The following is a 23,527-nucleotide window of genomic DNA, read 5'->3' as shown; positions in this document are numbered from 1 at the left end:
TGAATTTATCTTCTGAAACACATTTTAAGTTACTGCCATTTATCTAAAGCACCTACTTCATCCCCTTCAGTAAAATAATGATGTTGTTCATTAGTTCCTCTAGCTGCTCATGGCTAAATGCACTGCAGTCAGATTGCTCTATTTTTCCCCTCCTATCAACCACTTATGGAAGTCAAACATTTGTAATAATGCTATTTTTTTGGGTGATGGGGAAAGATTCTCAGTTCTACTGATTTTCTTAAATAAAATACCTCTAGAGGAAGAGAACTTGGGTTTTCATGTCCAAGCAAGCATTGTAGTGTTGGGCAGTTCGATTCATGTCTACATTTTTCCCTTTTTCATCACCTTCAGATTGAATGTTTAGAATAGTTGTTCTTCCAATCTACTTCCCTTTTGGGACAGCTGATGTTTTTTAGGTGTTGTCTGAGTTTTGGCGTAGTTATGTAATTGCACAGATTATGTTTAAAATAATTATGGAGCAGTTGCCAATAAGTGAGTTGAATATGCAGTACACTTTTAAGAGCACATAGAGTCAGCCATTAGCTCTTGTGCAAATATTGCTTTTCAGTTCCTGTTGTGCTGTAATTGAGATGCTACAACTCTTGATTGCTGTTCCTGTAACTGTTTTTCACAGGGAAAGAATGTTTACACTTCCAGGTTTCTAAACCCCTTTACCCCAGGCAAACCTTGCTGTTGAGAAGCAGGCCAGCTGTTGACCTAGAACTTCAGGTACTTGTTTTAAATTCAGCCTTCTTGCAAATTTATTTTGATTATAGAACACCTTGAAAGGCAGATTTGTATGTGTTAACCACCTAACAGAAACAGTGAGCAACCACGTACATGCAGCTCTGGAGCCTGAGAAATAGTTAGTGGATGAGAAACCTGTATATCTAGTTTGGCAATTGCATTAATGAAGCCTGAAATTTCCATCTGTCTCTCTAGGAAGATGGAAATCTCCCTGCCCTCCATGAAATCCGTGTTAATCAGTTTATAGGAAGGAGGTCAGCAGCCTGGAAGGTGGAAACACAAAATTCAGGTAGTGTATAGGCACTGTCAGGAATAGGGCCCCTGCATCTAAAAGAGCTTCTCAGAGCTCTAAGGTGAGACTGATTAATAACCAGATTCCTACAGTGGAACTAAAATCTCATGTATGGAACAGAATTTTATTCAGACTGTGTGTACATAAGTGGTGAGGGCTGCCATAGAATTGCCACAGCTAATGCAAGTTGTTGAAGCCTTGCTGTCTTTAACATAAATATGTAGTTACGGTCTAGAAAGAAAAGAAATCAGGAAACAAAATCCTAAATACTTCCCTCAAAGGAAAATTACAGTCCAAACCCAGCAAACAAACCAGAGTCCCTTTCCATAGCAGCATTTGAGTGAGCACACTCCTTCCCTTGAGGGAAAGTTTGGGAAAACAAGCAGCACAGGAGAAAGTCTGGCCGGTTTCAATTTGCAAGTGGGAGGTGTGCAGGCATTATGGCTGCGAGTGTGTTATGGGAACCTACGTGATGAGGCTGGTATGTATTTGCTACATTGTGTAAAGGTTGCATACTGAGAGACTTCCAAACGCCTCGCCTGGCAATTCCCAGCTCTGGCATGTTGTCTGTGCAGAATGATTGGCAGACCCTCAGGTTGCACATATCTCTGAAGGAAACCGTGTCCTGCTCAGTTACCCAGAGGTCTGTGGATGCTTGAAAATGTTGTGTTTGTAACCTTTGAAACTGCTGTCTGGTGGCTGGGCTTTATGGTATTACTGACAACAGATGGCAAATGGCTCCGCTGATGTAATTCTTGCTGGTGTTTCATTCCTGTGAAGTTGCACAGTTTGAAAATCTCAGAAAGTGCCTCCATATTTTCCCCGCATAATGATTTCAAGCCAAACTAAATAAAAACATTTTCTATTATTCAGATTCCAGTGGTGTCATGTGACGCTGTGGTAACGACTGCCTTGCAGCAGTTTCAGATAAGTGCACGTTTGGTAGCAATTTTAAGGCCTGTGTCCTTTAAGTAATGCTTATTAGGACGTAACAGATGCCGTTTAGAAACATTATGCCTTTTAATAGGCTCTGCTTTTAGCCTACATGTTCCCATTCCAGGCAGACTGTGGATAAGGCAGGCTTGGAGGTATGCTGTCGTTTATGCAAAGCCTAAGTCAATTTTCTGCTCTGAAGTCGAGCCATGTGTTTTTCCTTGTTTCTTCCATTCTGGTCATAGCTGCCTTGCTGTGTTTTTCCCCCTAGTCATATCTTTGGCTGATTGTCAAGCAATTGCAATCAAAACCTTTTGCATTTTTAACCACCAGCAGTGGTTTCTTTTGTCCTTACAGAAGAGCCTGTGTAAACTGAATTTGAACACACTGAGCCTCACTATCAAGAGCACAGCAAGCACAGAGTTAGCCCTCTGTTGCCAGCCTGTCTTTCCTTCTCTGCCTTTTCCTCCTCCCAAAAGGAGAAAAAGGGAAAAGCAGAGCCATGCTGATTTTGGAGCACCTTCAAAGACATGTAGAATAGCTGACACAATGGCACAGAGAAACAAGAGCAATGTTTACATATTTCCTCCACTACTGGCAGCTGTTTATTAAAGCAAGTTCTGAGACAGCCTTGTGATAGCTGGTGCAGGTGATGTATTAATTTGCAGCCATGTAATAAATTTAGCAAAGTGGAAATTTGTGGGGGAAGGGATTTTGGTTTTTGTTTCTTTCTTTTCCCCCCACCCCATCCAAATTAATTGCTTTATTTTGAAATTATTCTGGCTGTGCAAATTGGTCCTTGCAAGTAATTTGGAGAAAAGCTGCTAGGCTTTCTTAGGCAGACTTGTGCTCTCTGCTGGTGGGAGCAGTAGGCCTGTCAGATGTAAAGCATTTGCAGCTCAAATTATGTGGTATTTGAAGCTATCTCTGAAAATCCAGACAGTTGTCTCACATTTTCATCACTACTTTGCTTGGGGAATATTGTCCTTTTTAATAGCAAAGTAGGGCTTTCAGGTTCTTCTGGTGTGCCACATTCTGCTGTGATTTGTATGAAGTGATGTTAAGGGCTGGTGTGCCATTTAGGTTTCTCACACTTCCTTTGGATGATGGTAGTAAAGGGAAAACGTATTTGATGTGGTACTTAAATCCTAGCCCTGGTGCCAGGTTGTAACCGTGTGTGTTTCAGCAATAATTTTTAATTATTCAAACACAGCCGTTTTCTGAATGTGTCCTGTTGTTCTGCCTGGCTTCTCCCCATGAATTCATCTCCATGCTGGACCATTTGTCAAACTCATTTCCTGCCGTTTCACCATTCACTGTTCATTACAATGGGAGTCATTGTTTTCCTCCTTTCCCTCAAATTACAGGATGACTTTGGAGCAATGCATCCTCCTTTCTGCCTTCCATCTTTGTAGAGGATTGAATTGTCACTATCTGCATTTACACTTGTGCTTCATAAAAGATCTGCTGCTGTCCAAAGAACCTATCCTGCCATTTTCCTTCAAATCAGCCTCTTTCCAGTTGTTCTTGAGAGCTTGTGTATTTTATTTTGTTTAGGGGATAGGCAAATAATTAAGTTGACAAATTCTTGCCATTTGAGTATTTGCTTCCATATGCAAGAAAAGACGAGTTTGATGCCAGAGAAGCCTCCCCATCCCTGGCAGACTCCAAGGCCATTTTGGACCAGGCTTGGAGCAGTCTGGGACAGCAGAAGGTGTCCCTGCCCATGGCAGGGAATTGATGATCTTTAAGGTTCCTTCCCACCTGAATCATTTTATAATTCCAAAATCCATTCCTCTGCCTTCAGTAGTCAAAGTTAGACTTTTCCAGGAGCACTTCTACCCATTTCTTGATTGTATGAAAACCAGTATTTATTAAGAACTGGATACTGATGTTCACAAATTCAGAGGTATTAGCAGCAATCACCCCTGAATCATTAGAATTTTCTTTGGAAAACCTGATGTGAACATAAACCTCAAAGCCTGAATTAGTGACAGTCCTGAATCTCCCTTTTCTCCAACACTGCATTTTCTTCTGAATTATTCTGTAAGCTGCCTCTTTCTTTTTTACATCTAAGCTCTGTGAAAAACAAAGTTAAATGTGCAGAAGTATGAATTCTGATATGTCATAGCTATAGCTGGTAGCACTTCCATGGTTTAACAGTATGCTGCAGTTTTTATTTGTAAAGTCTGTTTCTGGGCTGTAATACCTCAGCTTTTTTCAATTACTTTGGGCTAAAACTTTGTGCTAAACATGCCAGTCCAGATGTGCATTGTGTGTGTAATAGGACAGGGGTAGCCTGTTTACACAGATGTATTTTAGTTTATTTGTACTATGAGTTGGATGTGGATTTATATTTGTGAGTGTAACACTGCTAAAGAGCCATTTGAGAAAAAACAGATATAGATGGAACCTATTTGCTGGAACTTTGTTTATGGGTCTAGTGCAGGTTAGAGTGGAGAAAATATCCCTTCAGTATGCAGTCACCATTATGTGATTCCCCTCAATATGCACTGGCTTTTCTAGCCTTCAAAACATTTTAATTAATGTGGTTTCAGCTAAGTATTTTTATTTTAAAAAGCTAAATAATTAAATCAATTATTTAATTATCTATTTTTTTTCCATTTCAAAAATTGTGGATTACCTTAAGTTTTGGGAAATGAAAAGCACATGTTTTATAGACCTGGTATAGAAGGTTTGGAAGGCCTTCAGAGCTTATGGAAGAGTGTGAAAATTGAAGGTGTTTTCCTTTTTCTCATCTATGTTCAGCTAAAAATATGTATATACCTAAAGCTTTTTTCTTCTCTTTCCTGAAATCGGTAGTAAAAATGTGTTTGTGGGAATGGCATGGCTAATGGGATAGCAGCCTGTGCTTGGCATGCCTAGGATTTGGTTTGCTCTCCATTTTGAGTGATGACATATATAGGTAAACTCATCTATTTAACCAAACAGGTTTCTTGATTGGGAGTGGGATTTGGATTATTTTTCCCCTCTGCCTTAAGTTATTAATTCCACAGTTGAAGATTGTTTGCAGACAAACTTTTCTATATCTTGTCTTCTGAGGCCCTTCTGGCTGTTTGAGTTGTAATAGAGTAGTAAGTGATACATGAATGGAATTTTGGGATTGAAACATACAACCCTGAAACCTACATCCTGAATATTCCAAGAGTTCTTGTTCTGTTAGAAATGGGGGAAAGCAGAGCAGCGGGAAGGACATTGTTTTCATGGATGATGTGCAGCATGTGGTGCAGAGCTGCCTTGCTGTGCTGGACAGATTCCACAGCACGGTGTTCACCTGCTGGCTCAGCTGCCACCACACGCTGTTATGACACTGCAGTATCACTTGCACCAGAATTTGGGTTTTTGGCTTCTATTTGCTCAGTTAAATTCAGGATGTGAGAGTCAGGTTCTGCGTGTACTCCCGGGAGCGTGCCAAAGACCTCTTCCTTCCTCTGAAAGGTTAAACAAATATGGTTGTCTAACGATAACCACATGCCTGGAGCTGTTCAGGCTCATGGGAAGGGAAGGAGAAGAGTTGATGTGAAGCCCTGCTGTTCATCACAGAGCTCCTGCTCCCATGACAGGGTGAGAGACAGCACTGCAGTCACGTGTGTATGGCTCAGAAGGGCAAAAAAAAGTAGTTATCCAAGGCTGGATACTGTCCTGGGTGTGCTTCTGTAGTATGGCAGTGGCAGTCCGTGGAGAACTGAGAAGAATTTATGTTATGTGACTTCTTGGTCTTTTTACATAGTGGCTTCAGAGGCACTGATAAGGAAAACATCACACCCTTTTGAAGTGGTAGATAAGATAGACTTAACTGACAAGGAACCAGTCAGAAGATGCAGTGATTTGTCAGGGGCCACAAAAACACACCTGTGTTAAGAATAAATCTTAGGACTTCTAGTCTCAGTTGCATGGTTTAATTACAACACTCCCTCCTAAATATTGACCTGATATACTGTCATTTTGTTTTGGTGTATGTTTGTCTCATATTGCAAAGTGAGTTTTGAAATAAGAAGGAAAAAAAGCAAAAATACTTCTTGGAAAAAAACCCCTCAGAACATCATCAGAAACACTTAAAACCTGCTGAAGTTGGTTTTTTTTTGTTTTTTCTTTCTTTTTTTCCCCTCTCTTTTGTTATTGTGAAACATATTGGCATGAAAATAAAGCCAATAAACAAAGCCAGTGCTGCTATTGCAAGCATTAGAAATGGCAAAACTGAATTAAAAAATAATGAAACTTGAAAATTAGAAATGTTAAGTTCTTTTTATCTCTCTTGTGCCTACACCAGTAGAAATCTGACTGAGGTATTTTTCATATTTTTACATGTAAAATTATGCACAAATTTGCACAAATGTACAAAATCCAGATACAAGTCCTGTGGTGACTGATGGCTCTTCTGTAAACATACAGCTCTTAATGGATGCATGTAGTATCCTTCTCTGTGTTTGTAGAACATGAAAAAGTAGTTGTAGGATAAATGATTAATTCACTTCAGACATAACACTTTTCATGCTTCATCTACGGTGAGGTTGATGTATTTTGCTTTACAATCTGGCTGCATCCTAAATGCCCTTACTCTGAAATGGGCATTTCAACAAGTCTGACTTTCCTGGAAGGACCAGCAATACCTCAGTGCATCTTAATCATCAAGCCAGTGGTGTGTCTAGTCTGGAAAAAACTGCATCACCAACTTTGTTGGCTTAAGGGAACAGTATTAATTACCTACAAGTGAATGCAGGAATAGAAGATTCTTAAAAATTGAAGCAAATACCCCCAATCCCTGGAAGTGTCCAAGGCCAGGTTGGACAGGGCTTAGTGGAAGGTGTCCCTGCCCACGGCAGGGGGTTGGAATGAGATGATCTTTACAGTCACTTTCCACCCAAACCATTCCCTGGTTCTAGGAAATAGCTCTTGTTTAGTACATTTTGTATGGTCTTCAAGGTCAAGAATAAAATCAGATACTTCAGAGTATCTGATTAGATGGAAGGATGTCCTTTGCCTTTGGACATTACAACAGTCTGTAGTTTCACTTCTGGAATTTCACATATGACTGCATGCACCATGTGTTTTCTGTTATATTGAGAATAAATTATTTTGCCCATGGAAAAATATTTCCTGCTTACTTTAACTGGTAGATGAAATGTTGCTAAATCTGTAGAGATGGGGGTCTGTCTCTAATAAATAAAAACTAATTCTGTGTTAGGGTAGAATATTGTCTCCCATTTTGTGATTGCATTTATGTACCTGATGCAGAACATGTGTGTGCTGATGAGATATGTCTGGATTCCCACATATTGATCTTTTTGGTCCTAAGTGAAGTGAATTTATCTGACTTTTACCTTTCAAGGAGGATATTTGTCGACTTGATGAAACCCCCATGAAATTTGGTCCTCTCTTCTGGAGGAGACATGGGGTAGAATAGCAGTGGGAGTAGAAAAAGCTGAGTTTAGGGGTTTAGACTGAAGCAGGGGCCTTGGTTTATTCCTTGTTTGCAGAGTTGGACAATGTTTTAGGCTGAGGTTTTAGAGGGTAGACTCTCCTAAAGATGACTGAGTTGTATGGGCAGTGCCTGCTGATATTTATAGCTGGTTTTAGCTGTAGCTTTTCACTTCAAAAAATCAGATTCTTCGTGCAAATTGATGACAGATCACCAGAGTGAGAGGAGATGTACTTGCACATCCTCGCTTGAGAATGTGGCCCAGACTGCTCCATGGAAACAAAAGAGAGAAGCAGATGCGCTGCTAGTTTTTGCTTTAAAATCTCTTCTGCACGCCTGAAATGGAAATGTGCTCGTTGGGTTTCTCATTTATTTGCATCTAGATAATTTTTCCCTGTGGAATTGCAAAGCTTCCCTGTCCTTTGCCCTGAAAGCAGGTGCCCTGCAGACAAAGGCTGGTACCTGCCTGTCACCCCCTCCCTGTCCTTGCTGTGCACCATCCTCCTCGAGGATGCTGTGACCTTGTGGAGCAGCTTTGGCTGTTTAAGATGTCAGTCCCAATGTCAGGAATCTCTCTGGTGCAGGAGGCCTCCCATTCTAAATTTACTGTCCTGGTTTATGGTCCCTCCTGTGGCTGCAGCAGGAGGCCCCTCGGGTAACCCTTTGTGCACAGAGCCCCTCGCAGGAGCTGCGGGCAGGGTCCTGGCAGAGGGGCTGCCACCATGTGCTCTTCTGCTGCTGCTAGGTAAGATCAAATGCAAATAAAATCCTGTAATTCCAATTAGGTTAACAGGCTGTCCTTGGAACGTTGTAATTTTGATGTCCCAAGATGTTGATTGGGTCTCAGACTGAAGTACTCCTGGGAGAAGAGCACTGTTTTTATTCTAAAACAAAGATTATTTAGCATTTGTTTTAGCAACCTTTATAACATCCTGTATGCCAGCAATAATTATGGCTCTAGTTGAATGCCTAATAATAATAATAGTTATGGATAGACTTTGAGGGTTTTTTCTTGTGCCTGTGTACAAAAGAAGTGCAAAAGGCACATACACAGCAGGGTAAATGTTATTTTGTCACTTTACACTGGGAAAAACTGGGAAACACATTAGTTGACATAAAAAGAAATTCAGGTGACACTTCTGTTCCATATTGTTCCTAAAACAACTTCAGTCTCTCTCCCCTGTCAACATTTTTCTTCTTCACAAGAAATTTTTTGTTTGTATAGGAGAACATGCTCCTAATTCACTTGGGCCTTTTCAGTGTATTGCACAGGAAAGACAAGTTCACTGGAAATCTAAAAGCATTTTCTAAAGGAAAATAATACTTCTGTGCAAAGCTGTATTGATGGAAAGTCGATCAGAAGTTTCTTCTAATGCGTCATTATTTAATCTGTGACTTTATTTTGTCCTTCAAGTGGTCCTTGGTACCTTAGAGTACAAGCAAATTATGTAGCAGAAAGTTAATTGCTTTGTTCAGTGAGGAGAAAACATGACTGTGCTGTTAAGTTGCATTGGCTGCTCCGTGGCAGGAGGGAGCCTTGTAAGCAGCACCTCATGAACAGTATTTATTAGCATGGCAAATATTTTTCTTTGTGCTAAACTCAAGTCTTACATGCTGCTCTTTTGTGAAGGATTAATTTACCAGTAAATTTGCTTTTGTGAATTACTGAAGTTTTGAATAATAATTTTTAATTTCTCTCCTGACATAAGTTCTTTGCTCGATGGTGTTTAAGTTCTGCCTGGGATTTTGTAATGTGACTTGACTTGCCAGTGCTGCAATGCTCTTTTCTCTCCCATTTTGTCACATACAAACATGCTATGAAACCCTAAAATCTACAGAGTAGCTTCTCTTCAGCATTCTGAGTACACAGCTCTGCTGCCAAGCCTCAAGATGGAAGCTGGTTGCCTGCAAAGGGCAGGAAAATAGTGTTTAAAGCATTTTAGGCATTTTAAATTTCTTATCTTTTTGCTGAGGAATCAGATACTGAATACTGCTGGAGGGAGAGTGGAAGGACCATGGGGGAATAGTCTGACCTGGTACTACAAATCCCACGCTCCTACTTTTATGTGGAAAGGTATCATTTTCAATAGGGTACCTATATGATTTATAGTTTGTTAATCTTAGTATAGACAGGTCTTGCACTGCTCCTTTTAAGACTTCCTTGTCTCAGCCATCATTAAAACCATCATTAAAAAGGGATGGAATTCAGAGCTAAGATACCAACTACACCTCTGGGTAGAATATTTGGTCCTCACTTGAGCTTTGCAGGTGTAGCTTGTTGATTGAAAGCCCCTTGAATTGAAGCTGTTTTATTCCTGTGATAGAACAGTGACTGGACACCATTTGGTTTACTAACACATTTCTTGTCACGTTCTTTTTCTTGGGCTGGTGATGAGCCACCAGACAGTCTGCTTTGTTATATCAGAAGGAGGTTATTGCTTCTTCAGGAACACCAAGTTGGACTTTGCATTTATGTTACAGGCATCAGATATATATATATATATATATATATATATATATATATATATAATTTTTGTTTGCATGCAATTAACAAATACCCTCCAGCATTGAGTCACATGGATTCAAAGTTACGTTGCATAAAAGAGGATGTTGCTATTTTGGAAAGACTTGTGTAGGTAAATTTTTTACATGATTTCATTGTTGTGAAAGTGCCCAACTGATGTTAGTCAAAAAGAAGGAAAAAATTAATGACAAACAACAGATCCTAGGCTGACCCAAAAAGGGGCAGTCTTCCAAGAAAGAATGGAAGCTTTGGAATTCTTTCCCTGTTATATTTTTGGACAGTGCAGAGTTTTTTAAACTCAGGCTGTGTTTTGAAGAATTTTTTTAAAGCTCTTCCAGCTTTAAAGCAATTTTCTTACACCTAGAGAAATTTGAGACTGTGCTTGTTGAATTCAAAGGAGACAAATGTGAATTGATGCTGTCATGGTTCTGCTTTGTAAAGATGCATGTTGAGAGGTAAATAACATACAGATAAATAACGTGCAGGCAGATTTTTACCAGCCTTAGTATTTTAGACTAGGCTTATACAAAAGGCTCTAATGAGATCATTAAGGGCCCAGCCACACCAAGCAGCTGCTGGGGAAACAGATTTTAAGACTTAAGTTTCTTATTTAATAGAAAAAGTAAAAATATCTTGTGTTTTATTTTAACCACAGGTCGACTTTACTTGGTTGATACAATAGCAGGAGATCCAGAGGTTCTGCAAGCAGATGCTGAAACATACTATGAAAAACTCCTGAAGAAGTCACTGTCCACTCCTGATGTTTTTTCCATCCCTGGAGGAGGAGAGGTAGTAGGCTGATGTTTCTCTTGCTTGCAGTTAGATACTTGCAGATTAGTTTGTTGATTGTGCTCATATATGCTGATAGGGTTAAACTGGTATGGCTGGATTGCAGAAAAATTCAGTAAATCCTGCCTTATTTCAAATAATTTGCATGCTGTAAATGAGAGATAAGCTTAAACTCCAAGTCTGAGTGTTGAAGAGGGTTTGAAGTACTTTGGTGAACTTTGCATCTTGACTTGCCTCCTTACAGGACTGAATCAAAAGCGAATTTTATAGAGATTTATACCACAGAGCTGCTCTGTATTCTGCCTCTGCTGTGCAGTTTACACAGGCATTGTGACACAGTCTATCTTTTGTTTCCATCCTTTCCAGTAATTTATATTGGTAATTTTGAGTGTGGATTTTCCCAAAGGAATTCTGTTCCTAAGACACCTGGGTGGAATAGAGATGACTGAACAGGCCTATTAAACATTTTTACTGCAGTCAACCTATGAAACCTTTAATTCTGGCATTTTGTAGGTCATAAAAGGTGTGCTGAGGTACCTGTTATTGTGCTATCAAAGCAGAAATTGGATTAGTTAAAATGAATGTTTGGAATACAGTTGCTTTTCTGCAATTTAGGAAAATAATATGCAGTAGTTTCCAGAAAAATGCTGTTCCAGGTGGGATCAGCTTCGGCTTTGAGCTGGGAATCTAACGGGGTTTAAATACTCTTTTAATGCCCTCTAGTGGAGCCTGTAGGGCTGAATACAGAGTGAACATGCAAAGATCCCCCAGTTTAGGGCTTCTGTGTCCTTACCTTACCTTCCATGCCTGCTTGTACTTTCAGAGGCTCCAGTGGAAGGGAGAGGAGGTTAAAATCCCAGGCAGTGCTGTGTGTATTCCTGCAAAAGCCACACACACTGACACCTTTTAAAGGTGGACTTCTGGCTTTTGATTCACAACTGTCTTGATTTTGTAGCTTGTCACCAGCCCTTAAATATATCACATGACTGATTTGAGTCTCATAGCAACACATTTCTCTTTGCATTCATTTAATTCAGGTCTAATCTAATCTGCAGTCAGCCAGTCAAGGGTATAAGTAATGGTAGTGTTCTTGCTGTATTGTTTTTTTCCTTATAGTCTATAATAAATAGCTCAAAGAATGTTGATGTTTTGTAATTTAAAATAACTCAAATATAATAAGGTAAAGCCTCCATTCCCAGTGAAGATCCCAGCTAACAGTCTTTATTATAGACCCACAACCTGAGGGATGAGGGGTTTGGTGTTTGAATAATGGCTGCATTACCAAACGTTTTTTTTCCCCTTCTGCATCTGAATTAAAGCAGGTTTGAAGTGGCAGGACTGGCAACAGTGAATAATTATTTAGCAGGAGTTAAGTGGCTGTCAGCCCACTTGCTGGGGTCACAGAACTTCTTTTTGGTATGGCTTGGTCAGGCATTCAGGACACAAATAGCAAGGATTACTGCAAGTCAGGATGAGAGCCCCACAGGCTGGCAGCAGCCACACACAAAGCTGTGCTTGGCTCATGCTGCTCTTGTTAACACCTGTGAAAGTGCACATTACCTTATCAAACAAAATAACAGTCATGGCAGTATTGGGAGTAGTCCTGGCCTCTTCATTATGGAAATGCTCCCAGGTGCTGTAATGACATTGATGCTGTTATGTTTGAGGCATGCAAAGAACAACTGAATCCCCAGATTTAGGCAAGCTCATGAATACAGATTTCAAGTAGTTTTCAAGTTGTTTTTTTTTTTTTTCCTGGAGTCCAGTGTTTGCATAGATGCTTCCAGGATTCTGGCACTCATCAACTACTGAACACTGGTTTCAGCTTAGAGTTGTTATCCAGAATAATCCATATTCATATTTCTTCCATGTACCAAGAAATATTAAATGTAACACGTGACTGATTTGAGTTTCATAGCAAACTGACAAATGGGTGCAATTAGAGAGAGAGGCACACCCACACATACACAATGGACCAGATTTTGGAAAGTACAGTACATACTGTGCTAAGTCATGCACGCTCTTTGCCTGTACCTAAACTTACATGACAGCATTTGCAATATTCATATGGAAATCGTCATTTCTATGCATATAGAGCTGTTTGAGCACAGTAATTTTGTGTTTGTGTCACATCATTTAAAAGTTTAGTCTAAGAGCAGAAGCTTGAGAGCTCCATTTTGATTTTAGCTTTGCCTTCAACTTAACCACCTTGTGCCAATTATCTACCCTGGCTGTGCCTCGAAGATAAACTGCCCAGGCACTGCCCTAATGCTTTGATACTCCCTGTACCCTGAGGCCTAATTCATTGTTTGCAAAACACCACAAGTACTCAGCTGGAGGATGCTGTAAGAAGTGCAAGTTGTATTTGTTTTCATTTGATGTGTCTGGTCTTTCATAACACCATTTGTCTGCGTGTGACAGTGCTCAGAGCCAGGTTATGTGCTAACCAGGGCAAGTCAGCATTAAGGTCTTCACTAACTTCAGTAGCTTGATTTCTTTTAAATTAACTTTCCTTATGGATAATATTAGAATATTATGTGTATTTCAGTGCCTTGAAGTTGAGATTTGAGAGGGTGTTGTGCTAAGCTTGTACCATGCATGTCAGCAAAGCATGTCAATAAAACATGTCATAAGTGCATCTGATATGTGAAGTACTTGTTGTGAGCTACAAAGAGCTACAGGGCTTGTTTGTTTTTTTAGGTTAAACTTGAAGATTCCTGTGTGTGTTTTGTCCCTCTCTACCGAAATAATCCTACTTGCAAACTGTTGCTGTTAACTGATCCAAAGGATAAAGAGACAGGTTAGAATTGGTCAAAATATTTTGAAATCTGAGTAGTTGTAATTTCTTTACTTTTAAGATGGACTGCTTGTTTATGTATTTAAATATTCTGGGTTCTGTTTTGAATATGAAGTGGTTTCAGTTTATCTGTCAAGGATTTGTGTCAGTGGGCTGCTGATTAGGTGGAAGAATTGACAATCAGGGCTTTTAAGTTCCATGCATAGATTCTCTGCTGGTAGCTGAAAAATCACCTTGGGTAAATCTGTTATTCTTTCTGACTTTATTCAACAGGATAATATTTTTCTAATTCAGAGTGATGTGAAATTTAAACACATTATGGTTTGGATAGAATCCTGAAATCCTTAAACAATAAAATACAGGTATGAAATTGTATTGCTTTTTACTGATTCTTACTCATATTCTTTTTGCTTTGTGATTTTTTTTTTTCAGTTCTAGGTTTTCTTTCCCCCAGTACTGGCGTGTCAGGGCTGTCTACTGGTGTGTAGATTTAAGTGAGGAGTGTTGGTGTTGTTGTGAAGCAATGGGCTGCAGAGTTTTTGGCATATCTGCAACGAGGACATGAACTTTTGCATTGACTCACTGTGTCACTTAGGAAATACAGAACACATGAAACCTTTTAGACTTCCAGCTTCCAAATGTGGCAGCAAACTAACGACATCTGTCATTAAAAGTGTACTTTTTAAAAAAGGAAAAGCTATAAATTATGCCTGAAAGGCTTTAATAGCCAGTATTCTTAATAACACAGCAAAGGCAAAGCAAAATCCTCTGTTCAGTTCCAAGTGTGGCAGGTAATGATCTTGCACTCCTAGAACAGGTTCTGTTAGTGTAAGTGTTCATTGTTCAGTCCTACCCTGTAACTAGGAAATTTCTTCAGAAGAACAAAAAGCAGATTAAGATCACCTGTGGTTAGAGGTGAACTCTGCAGTTTTCCAGCTCCTTCTACACAGGATTTCAGTTGGACCTTTGCTAATGGGCTGTGGTTCACAGAAGGTAGGAGACCTTTCCAAATTCCAGGTGTAATCAAAAGACTTTCTGGTCCCTCTAAAACTACTGATGTAGAATTACTCTTCTGACACTAATTTATATATTCCATTAGTGTTTTTTGAAGAGAGATACACACTGGTATGAAAAAGGGGAGAAGTATCTACACCAGAGGCCAGACTGGCTCATCTCCTGACTCACGTTCGGAGGAACGTGGCTGAAAACAGCACTGAGGTAGTTTAGGCTTCACAAGAGGCATTGGGATCTGTAACTACAGTGCAGAAACAAAGAATTATTAAATAGATGCAGGTGAAAGTGCATTTAGCACAGCTCTTCAGTTAAATGATCTCATTTAGTATTAGGAACAAGAAGTATTAATGAGATACAAGCACACAAGGAAAAATGATTTCTCACAGGAACAAGTCAAACAAGTCCAATTGGAGCCTAAATTACATGATAGCTATCTTCATTAAAAGCTTAAACCTAGCAGAATAAACACCTTATTATATTATAAACAACAGCCTGACTGACTGCTGTGACCCCCCTTGCAAAATTCCAGCTTAAGTTACCAGTCCAGAGCCAGAGGAACAGAGAGATCTCTAAGCCTGCTACATCACCTGGCTTTTGATATTTCCTTCCAAAAGTGTGATTTAAAGGATTTTCTGGAAGTTCTTTGTTTCTGGATTTTATATACTATAAACATGTGGCCAGTCTTCCTGCACACATCAAATTTGACTGATGTGGTTTTTTTTTCTTCAGATGAGTGTTAATAAATTTTCATTAGTTCTTTAAAGCCTGCTGGGATGTGTGTGCATACCTATACATGTGGGTACATACATTTGAAGTATTTTGTCCTAAATTTTTCCAGCAGCTCAGCAGATTTGGAATTGACTTTTAGGGTGGCAGACTGTGTTAATGGGGCAAGTCCATCTGGATTTGCTCACCTATATGACCTTTTGTTCTCACCAGTGAACAGATCAAATTAATTCAGAACTAATTCCTTCAGAGACGGGCAATATATTTTAACTTAGTCTTTGTTACTTTAAGGATATTTGACTTTAAGGGCAGAAAATGAAAACATTTAACAAGTTACATAATTTTCTTTTCCTGAGTTGAGCTTTCTATTTTTCTTGTGAAATAAGTTTCATCCAGATGGAAGAGGGAAACAATCTTGCTGTAGGTGATATCTTCTCTTCCTCTACCTGCCTGTCCACTGCCTCTACATTTTAGTTTTCTTCCACAGCAGGAGCACTCTTAGAAGCAAATTTCCTGGTTGTCCCCAGATACTCAGTTTTAGTTTGATGGTATTTAATTCTTGAAAATTGGTTTAAAGAGGGGTGGATTCCACCAGTGAGATTTATTTCTGATCGTCTTGATAAGATGGGCTGTCCAGAAGTGATGTGTAGCTTGTGGTTTGAAATAATCTGCATATTTCAAAGAGAAAATGGGTATGGCAGCTTTTCTGTAGGACTTGGTCTTGGTTGGAAGCATTTTAAATTTATTTTTGATGGGCTGAGTGTTGTGTTCTGTTAGTATATCTGTACAGATATTTTTATGAGAATGTAAATTGCATTGTAAGGGCTTACAGAGCATAACATGGGTGATTAACATCTTTATAACACTAAATAAACATACCTTATTGTGGCATTTTCTGTATGCTGCATGTAATAATTCACAATAACTGTGAAATGCCTTGGAACATTTATCACAAGACATTTGCAACAAATCACTGAGTGAAGCTTGAATAGTAGAAGAAAATGTAACTGGTTGCAGGAAAGATCTGTCTGAGATACTTGAATGGCTGCCATTCCAACAGGAATCTGCCTGCCTCCCAAACTTTAATATATTTGTTTTGATAAAATTCCTAGAAAAGAGTGAGAAATGCTCTTATTCCATTTTAAAGACAGGGAACTGTAGGACCCAGCTAGTTCAGGGTATGTCAGTGCTGCAGAATGCAGTTCAGAGTAGGACTTCTGACCTTGCTCCAGCATCAGAGTATTTCCACAGTGGAAGTCTTACAAAAGTGACCTCTTTAAGTGTGTCAGTAATCTGAAACAGTGACAGGATTAAGGTAAAGATGACTTTACAGAATGTGCCACTACTTTATCTTAGATATTTATTAAACAAACTCTAATTACATCTCTCAAATGTAACATCACCTTTATTTAGTTTGTAACTGAGGGATGTCTTTCAGCAGTTCAGATAAGTCAGGGGAAAAAGAAGAGCCAGGCTGGATGTTGCTTTATTTTTTCTTCTTTGCTCTGTGTGTAGAATCCTGATGTGCACATTTCATTTAAATAGCTGCACACCAGTGTGGGAACATTTGGCCAGCATAGCCTAGGAAGTAAAAATATAATCCAGGCCTGAGTTGGGAAGGGATCCATGTTTGCCCAGCAAAAGTAGACATTTCATAATCACAATTGCATTATGCTTGGTGCCTAATTCAGTTCAGTCCTGGATTCCAAACACCCTGTGCTGTGGAATCCTGTGCTCCACTGCCTGTCAGCTTCTTGCAACACTGTGTTTGTCTGAGTGAAGGTGATGAAACTACTGAGGTTTAGCAAGCTGGTGCTTACAGGGCAAGCCACCCACCTGAGCATGTGTAAACCCCATTAATTGTGACCTGAGATGCATTTCACCTGGTCTTGCAACTGCAGGATCAAGCACATCAGGTTTTGCAGTTGCAAGGTCACTGCAGTCACACACGTGGTGATTCACAGGGTTCAGGTGATGTGTGCTGGCAGTAACTCCATCTCCTGTGATCAGGTGAACTTCACCGAATGTTTTGGAAAGAATAACAAGGCTGGGAAGGAAGAAAAAGGGAACATGTGGTCTCACAAATCATGTTTGCATTTGAAGTAGTGTTCCTCAAAGTTGATTATAAAATGAAAATGAGAGTATGGGGAAGCATGGATGGATTTAACTGTGGACCAGATGTTGACTTGAAAAATGATAACAAAATCAAAGTACATATGTTTGTGTGAAATCTGGAGAAATGTTTTTCCTTCAAGGAAGGCATCCATATAGATAAGGTTGCTCAAGTAATGTGATGTGACAGTTGCTATGTCAACTAGTGTTCCCTTCCACACATTTAAATTATTGAATAGCACAGTAAATGTTCTATAAAAGCAACTCCTTCCAACATGGTTATGCATCTTCCTGTTTTCCTCAAAGCTTTTAGAAACTTTTCTGACCTTTACTATGTGTCTTGTATGTCTGAACTGTGTGCCAAACCTCTTTGCAGCTCTTATTAAAGTCAGCATTTGGCCCATTATGTCCCCTTTGTGTGACTCAGCTCCCTTTGTAACTGCATGTTTCATGGATGTGTAATGGAGCAGTGGCTGCTGCATTTGAAAGCAGAGGGAAGGGTTTGAGGGAACAGATTGAATCCATCACAGAAAGAGTATGAAAATCCCATGCAAGTAAGTGCATAATATTTAATGAATTGAGTCTGCTGCTATAAACAGGCATCTGCCCTTGCGTGCAATACTTCTTCCTTGTTAACCCAGCACACAAAGTGTAATGCTTTTTGGCACATGCTTTAATAATTTATTGGAAATATAAGTTAGCTAAGTGGAATCTCCAGCCTTAAAACCAGCAGGAGCGATAGAGTCTGAAGCAAAAAGGGAAATTAACCTGTGTGCATCAGTGACAATCGTAAAACCTGAGGCTAGAACAGGTAAATGATGAATCCTGTCCTTAAAGTAATTTCATTTCCTCATGTGTGAATTTGTTTCTAACTCACAGATAGTTTTGAATTTCTCATATTTGTCCCTAGCTGGGTAGGTTAGAGCCAGTTGTTGGAACACTCTTTCAGGACTCAAGACATTTGAACTCTGTGCTGTTCTTTGCAACATTGTTCCTATATATTATATTCTATCTTTCTGTATAAAAATGGACATGGTAGGTGCCCATGTCCATTTTTATACAGAATATTGGAGATACTGGTGTTCTTGAGCAATCCTGAAATCGTGGCCATGTACTTTAGGTGAATGTCATCAGTGTACAGATACTAAAAGTTCTTTTGGCTGAAATATTTGCTGTTTGATGTGTTTGTGGTCATAAATGATCAGATTTCTGTGTTTATTCCAAAACCTCATCTAAACTCTTGAAATTTATTCTCTATCCTTTGAAATGACCCCATGTCAAAATTTTTCTTTCCGAACAAGGCTTGGAAGTAATTTCAGTGTCATTGTTGCTGCTTCAAGTCTTTTCCTTGTAAATCTATTGGCAGGCAATGAATTCTGTAGATGAACATGTAGGAGTAGGGTTTAAATACTTGTTCCTGCAAATGTGAAAAATTGAGGAAGGATAGGAAGAAGTGGGGTGCAAGTTTTGCATCACACCTACATGAGGACTTGACTTGCGTGGGTTGCTGATACACTTTGCCCTGAAGCAAAAGTGAATCTTATTTTGTGTGTTTATGTCTGTCTTTTGTTGATAGGAACCTCTCTGTGTGCATTTGAACCTTGGAGAATATCTATCCATGCAGAGATTTAGGGGTCTGTAATCTAAAGCTACCCATAGATGGAAATTCAATCACAGAGAGCTGAAAAGCTGTTTGATAAAGCAGATATGAGAATTTTCGTGTTTGACTTGCATGAGTGCAAATATGTGCACTCAAATATATGCAAATATGTATGTGTGGGCAGGGGAAAGTTTGAAAGAAACTTGAAAACTGTAACCTTTATCCAGGTAACTCCACTGTCCCAAATGCCACTCAAACCTACTCTGCTACTGAACTTAGTATTAAGCAGGAAGTGCTTTATTCATATGGAACACAGGCTGTCACACCAAAGTCACATCAATTCCTGAGAAAAATTACCTTCACTTGATGCCTCGTGCAGTACTGAAAATTGGATATCAAGGGACGTGGAGGTGAAATTGAAATACAATTGTTGTTCTTCTGTCTCACAGCAGAACAGACTGGAGTCAGCTGGAGGGAGCAGTAGATCTGAGGCTGCCTGTGGAAAAATTGAGAAGCTACTTTGTATTTCTGGGTAACGCGCTCCCCTGTTTTTGTTTCTGTAGTTTTGGCAGTTTATTTGAGCCAGCGCTGGTGGCCTGTGGAAGATGTTGTGAAGACAGCTGATCCTGCTAGAGATGGGCTCATTTTGGTGAGGATGCTATTTTGAACAGTTGCCTTTACCCTGGAGCTTCCCAGCCAGAGCAATTATATGGAATTGTCTTTGGTCTCCAACAGCTCCTGCTCTGAACCTGTGGGATCCGGGCTCTGTGGCTCACCAAGTGCTCCACATCTCCAGGACACAGTGACATGCACATTGGCCCTCTTTAAACAATTCTGTGCATGCAGCTTATGATTCATCTGCGGGGTTTATTTTCTTTTGGTTTTTAGTTTACCCTTGCTGCCTACTAAGGAATAATCATAAACTGAATTACTACATTAGCAATAATTTCTCACATTAACTGTCTGGTGGGAGGTGTTACTACCCTTTGGAACAATGTCTTATCTAGCTAGTTCTGGTTTTTTCCCTTGGATAATGTTTATGTTGTATTCATTTTATAAAATGGTTTCTATTTAGTAATTTATATATCCATAATTCTTTTTCCAAATAAATTATTTTGGTAAGATAGAACTACTTTTTGATAATTTGAAAGATTTGGGTAGCCTGGAGTCTGTTTGCAGCCAAAAAGTCAGATGCCTGCTGCATATGAGCTTTGTGTTGCCACGAGGTTATTAAGTCAGTTTTGTTTCCTACCCAGCTCTCAGTATCTTTGGTCCTTAATGATTCCATTCCTTTATCATCTTTTCCTGTCACACATAGAGTTTAATTATTTGCAGAATTAAGTAGGCTTTTTATGGCTAACTGAACTGGAGGGATTTTGAGATACCAATCCTTGCAAGATAGAACTTGGAGCAGGGACACGAGCCTTCAGGCTTTCAAGCATCTGTGTATCAACAGAGAATGAAAATAATGTCTGAAAATAGAAATCTTACCCCCTCTAGCTCATTGCTAAAAGGTAAACTGCCATTATATGTGGAAACTCTCATTTCTTTTTCAGCATTCATGTGAAGCTTGTTGGCAGCAGTTTTTACCTTGATGATCAATATAATCTTGTTCCTTTATATTCCTTCATCTCCCTGTCCTGTCATTGTCTCTCAAGAATTCAGCACAGAATGATTGTTCATGTTACACCTAGTTTATAGCTTGTTGGGACAGACCATTCTCTGTTTTGTACAGTGTCTATCTCAGTAAGGTCCTGTCCCACTAAATCTTTGATGCTGTGGCAACACAGGTAATAGGGGAGAGGTGACCAGGCCCACAGTGTGAATCCAATCTTCATTTCACTTTTGAGTAGGATTAGATTGCCTTGATCCTGGTTCCAAATCTGTAACTGCAATCAGGATACTTCTGCTGCTTTAGAATTCCTTTCTGTGACAACAAGAGATATGTCAAGCTTTATAAAGAGTTACTAAATTACTCTGTGCCCACTGGATAGAGGGTGAAATACTAGGAAAAACTGTTTTTGTTATTCTAGCTGAACCAGGAGGTATTTTCCCCAAATTAAGTGTACGTGTTTCCTGACCTCCTCCTTCCCAGCCTCTTTTGATTTTGAAACCTTTTATGAGATGCAAAATACTATTCTCTGTCTCATTTTTCTTTGGTCTGTTTTTGTTTGTTCTCTTAGGTCCAGACATTTGGAGAAAGGATTGTCCTCTTTGTTCTGAACTGCATTATTTTTGGAATGCTGGAAGGGAGTTCAGCTAATGATGCATTCTTTCTACCTCACTCTGCCACCGAGCGTGCCAAGATACTCTGGAGGAACAGCGAGGCTGCTGCTTTTTACTCGGTCAAGATGAAAGGTAAGGTCATTTTAGAGACACATTTCCACTGGTTCCTAATAGCTAGAAATGTAATCCTTTTGTTTATCTTTCAGTATAAATAATCCTGGCTCTCATTTACATTTTTATATGAAATCTCCCTCAGAATTAATCTGGGGAACAAACCTTCCCAGAATTTGGAAGCCATCCATGTTACTTTCATTTAAACACGATAGTTCCAAACCCTATTCTGATCTGAGGTACTGCCTTACTCCAATAAAATGTGCTTAATGCAGCCAAGTAGGAGGTTGTACATCTAGGAACAAAGAATGTAGGGCCTATCCACAGGATGGAGAACTGCATCCTGGAAAGAATGATACCTGAAAAAGGAGGGCAGTTCCCGTGGATAAACATACTGAGAGTTGGTGGTGACAAGAAGAGGAAGGATCCTTGGATGTGTGAGGAGCAGTGGCTGGGTTGTGTAGAGAAAGGTGTGTGCACTAGATCAGTCCTGGAATGCTTTGTGCAGTTGTGGTACTCCCAGTTTAAAGGAGGATGATTAATTGATTTCATAATTAATTGATTAAGTGGGATAAAAAAGAAACAAAGTGTGTTTTAATTCTTCAGGGATACCTGATTAACTTTAGTAAAGGTCTTATTAAACAGCATCTGTATTAATGCAAATAATTGCTGTTAACCAGCCTGGAGTGGAAGAGGCTTAATTGGAATAACTCCAGTTATGCAGTTGAGCCTGTGCCCCCATGTGGGAGCTGGTTACCAGCCTGTGCTCAAGATTCTTGGGAATCACCTGGATACCAGCAGCTTAAACACAGAGAAGATGTGATCTTTGGAAGTATAATTTTGCCCAAGTCAAGACTCAGTAGCCATCCATCCAAAATGGGAGAAAAAGCTTGAGAGCTAGGTTGTTTTGGATTCCAGAGGACACTCTGAAGGTGCCTTCTCTGCTGCAATCCCAAAGGCCAGCAACAAGAGATGTTCTGCTCCTTGGGATGGAAAATCCTGATACACACAGAGGTGTAGCTTGTGCAGCACTGTGCTGGTGCTGCTGCACCATCAGTGAGGAATCAGGACTCAGCCTTTGATCAAGGAGCTTTGTCCGTATCTCTGACTATGCTGATGAACTGGTTTGTAATGCCAAACACAAGTGCATTTTCCTTTAAGTCCATAAATATTCCTGAGCAAAGCTTTTGGAAAGAAACACTTGTAGGGGCTGTAATGATTCATGCTCCAGTGAAATGAATGTGCACAGTAGTCTGTTATGGGTGGAGTATTAGCCAAGTTGAAACTGTTTCTGAGTAAGTTGAGAGTCACAGTTTGGTTTTAAACCAGGTCCACATAAAATACAAATCCTTCAAGTCCAGCTTTGTCAGCATCTGCCTTTTCTTGCCAGTGTTTTTTTCCTCTGGGCAGCTATATTTGTTAGCTTTTGGCCTGTGTCACAAATTACTGCAGTCTTTTGCCAAAGCCTTTTCGGGAAGCTTGAAGCTGATTGTTTTTGCTGCTTTTTGCTATTTGATGTACGCGTTTAGAAAATAATTCCTCTTTCTGAAGTTCTGTGATTTCAATTTCATACCAGCCATGCTGTGGCTTATTCTATTCTCTCTACTGTTTGGAAGAGCCCTGGATTTATTAGGCCCAAACAGACTAAGATAAATATCTTCACTCAGAAGCTGTATTTCACAAGGTTGTTTTACATATTTTCATAATTTATTTTTTTTAAATCATAATGTAAGTTCTTTTTCCTTTTGCTGTCCTGGTCAGTTCACTTAGTAGAGACAGCTTTAACTACAGGACTTTATATTGTGCTGGACCTCTCTTATAGCTTCTGGTCTTAGGAAAAAAATATTTTCCTTTGTGCCCAACATGTGATTTTGATTCACTTTATTTCCATGCTCTGCAATTACCTGACCATTCTTTCCAGTTTGATTTTCTTCACTGGATAATTGAGATTCCCATATTGATGTTGTATTCAACTGTATTTCTCATCTGTGAATTTTTCATTATCTACAGCATGACAAAAAACATGCTTCAGTGGAGGCAAATAAGCCAGAAAAGGTCTGTGGAGCATGGCTCTTTCAAACATAATTCTTCTGGGTGAATCACAGAAGTGGTGACCAAGGAACAGTGAGTCTGTTCTATCTTTGCTACAGATTTAATGTGTCGTTATGCAAACTAAATTTTCAATGGACTTCAATGATTCCAATTAACTATCTTGG

At 39.5% G+C, this 23,527-nt stretch overlaps 1 protein-coding gene across 2 annotated transcripts in view; it reads left to right on the top strand.

The window, feature by feature from the left end:
• Positions 1-23,527, top strand: part of LOC135280795 (protein FAM169B-like) — a 35,593-nt gene that overhangs the window by 1,232 nt on the left and 10,834 nt on the right. For both annotated transcript variants that reach the window (XM_064389063.1, XM_064389062.1), the window contains exons 2-7: positions 635-729; positions 943-1,036; positions 10,592-10,725; positions 13,426-13,525; positions 19,538-19,623; positions 21,158-21,332. In XM_064389063.1, coding sequence (XP_064245133.1) covers positions 635-729; positions 943-1,036; positions 10,592-10,725; positions 13,426-13,525; positions 19,538-19,623; positions 21,158-21,332 — 684 coding nt within the window. The remainder of the gene's footprint in view (positions 1-634; positions 730-942; positions 1,037-10,591; positions 10,726-13,425; positions 13,526-19,537; positions 19,624-21,157; positions 21,333-23,527) is intronic.

This window comes from Passer domesticus, chromosome 14, assembly GCF_036417665.1.
Source record: "Passer domesticus isolate bPasDom1 chromosome 14, bPasDom1.hap1, whole genome shotgun sequence".
NCBI lineage: Eukaryota > Metazoa > Chordata > Aves > Passeriformes > Passeridae > Passer > Passer domesticus.
This window is presented reverse-complemented; position numbering and strand designations above follow the sequence as displayed.